The sequence below is a fragment of the Xyrauchen texanus genome, chromosome 14 (genome assembly GCF_025860055.1).
Source record: "Xyrauchen texanus isolate HMW12.3.18 chromosome 14, RBS_HiC_50CHRs, whole genome shotgun sequence".
Taxonomy (NCBI): domain Eukaryota; kingdom Metazoa; phylum Chordata; class Actinopteri; order Cypriniformes; family Catostomidae; genus Xyrauchen; species Xyrauchen texanus.
This window is the reverse complement of record NC_068289.1, coordinates 5,240,145-5,241,302: the sequence shown is the minus strand read 5'-3', so window position 1 is coordinate 5,241,302 and position 1,158 is coordinate 5,240,145. Positions and strand designations below refer to the sequence as shown.

At 40.8% G+C, this 1,158-nt stretch overlaps 1 protein-coding gene across 1 annotated transcript; it reads left to right on the top strand.

The window, feature by feature from the left end:
- Positions 1 to 875, top strand: crygs4 (crystallin, gamma S4). The gene is made up of 3 exons (XM_052142935.1): positions 1 to 78; positions 174 to 416; positions 526 to 875. Exons 1-3 carry the CDS (start codon positions 64 to 66, stop codon positions 799 to 801), a joined length of 534 nt encoding a protein of 177 aa, XP_051998895.1. The 5' UTR covers positions 1 to 63; the 3' UTR covers positions 802 to 875.
- The last annotated feature ends 283 nt before the right edge of the window (positions 876 to 1,158 follow it).

Sequence of the window (1,158 nt, the reverse complement as noted above, 5' to 3'; positions counted from 1 at the left end):
TTGTTCTGGGCCTGTATAAAGAGTGTACTGCACAGTTTGCTCTCCAACGTTTCACATCTGACAATGACGACTGAGAGTGTAAGTGCCTATTTGTCCCTGATCGTCTGTGTCATGCAGTCTGTCATTATGTTTTATTACAATGTAAACTGTCAGTATTGTGTTTCGTCTGACAGATTGAGTTCTACGAAGACAGGAACTTCCAGGGAAGATCCTATGAGTGTAAGGGAGACGTAAATGATCTTCATACTTTTTTGAGCCGTTGTAACTCTGCAAAGGTGAAGGGTGGCTTTTGGGTCCTGTATGAGCAACCAAACTACATGGGCTATCAGTATGTCCTGGCCCCGTGTGAATATCCAGATTATCACCACTGGATTGGCTTCAATGATTGTGTCAGATCATGTCGGCAAATCAAACATGTAAGTTCCATGGCACCACACATGATCAATTTGAATTACTCTCAAGGATACTGTGGCTAGGTGTATACATTGAAACAGTGTAACAACTGAGGTTTCCCCTCATTCTCAGGTTAATGGACATCTCAAACTAAAACTCTATGAGAGGCCCAACTTTGCTGGCCAAACATGGGAGATCACAGAAAGCACCCCGTCCATTCAGGAATGTTTCCAATGCAGAGAGATCCATTCCTGCAAGGTCCATGAAGGTCCCTGTGTGTTCTTTGAGCAAGCAAACTACTGCGGCCGCCAGTACCTCCTTGAGAAGGGAGAATACAGACACCATACTGAGTGGGGGGCCATGCATCCTACTGTGGGCTCTATTCGCCAGATCTCCACAGACTGTTGAATCCAAATCTGCAAAGACAACTACAGCTGTAAAAACTAGTACTGTTAAGTTGTGAAAAATAAAAATTATTTGAAGAGGCATTTATTTGTGTGAGTTGAGTCTCTGTTTGAATTGGTGCCAGTTTCCAGATCAAATTATTTTAAGCTGAAATGCTCTCAGATACAAAACATACAGTATGTGATTTTTAAAATAATTTAAACCATTCTTAAAAATAACCCTGCCATTTGTAGTTTGGTCTTCATGTATATACTGTATGGTGTACCAATCAGAGGTTTTCCAAAAAAAGGTTTCTATTATAGGTCTACGGTTCTGCTCATAAATGTACATGATCACAGGAACTTATAATTTTTTCCCTTA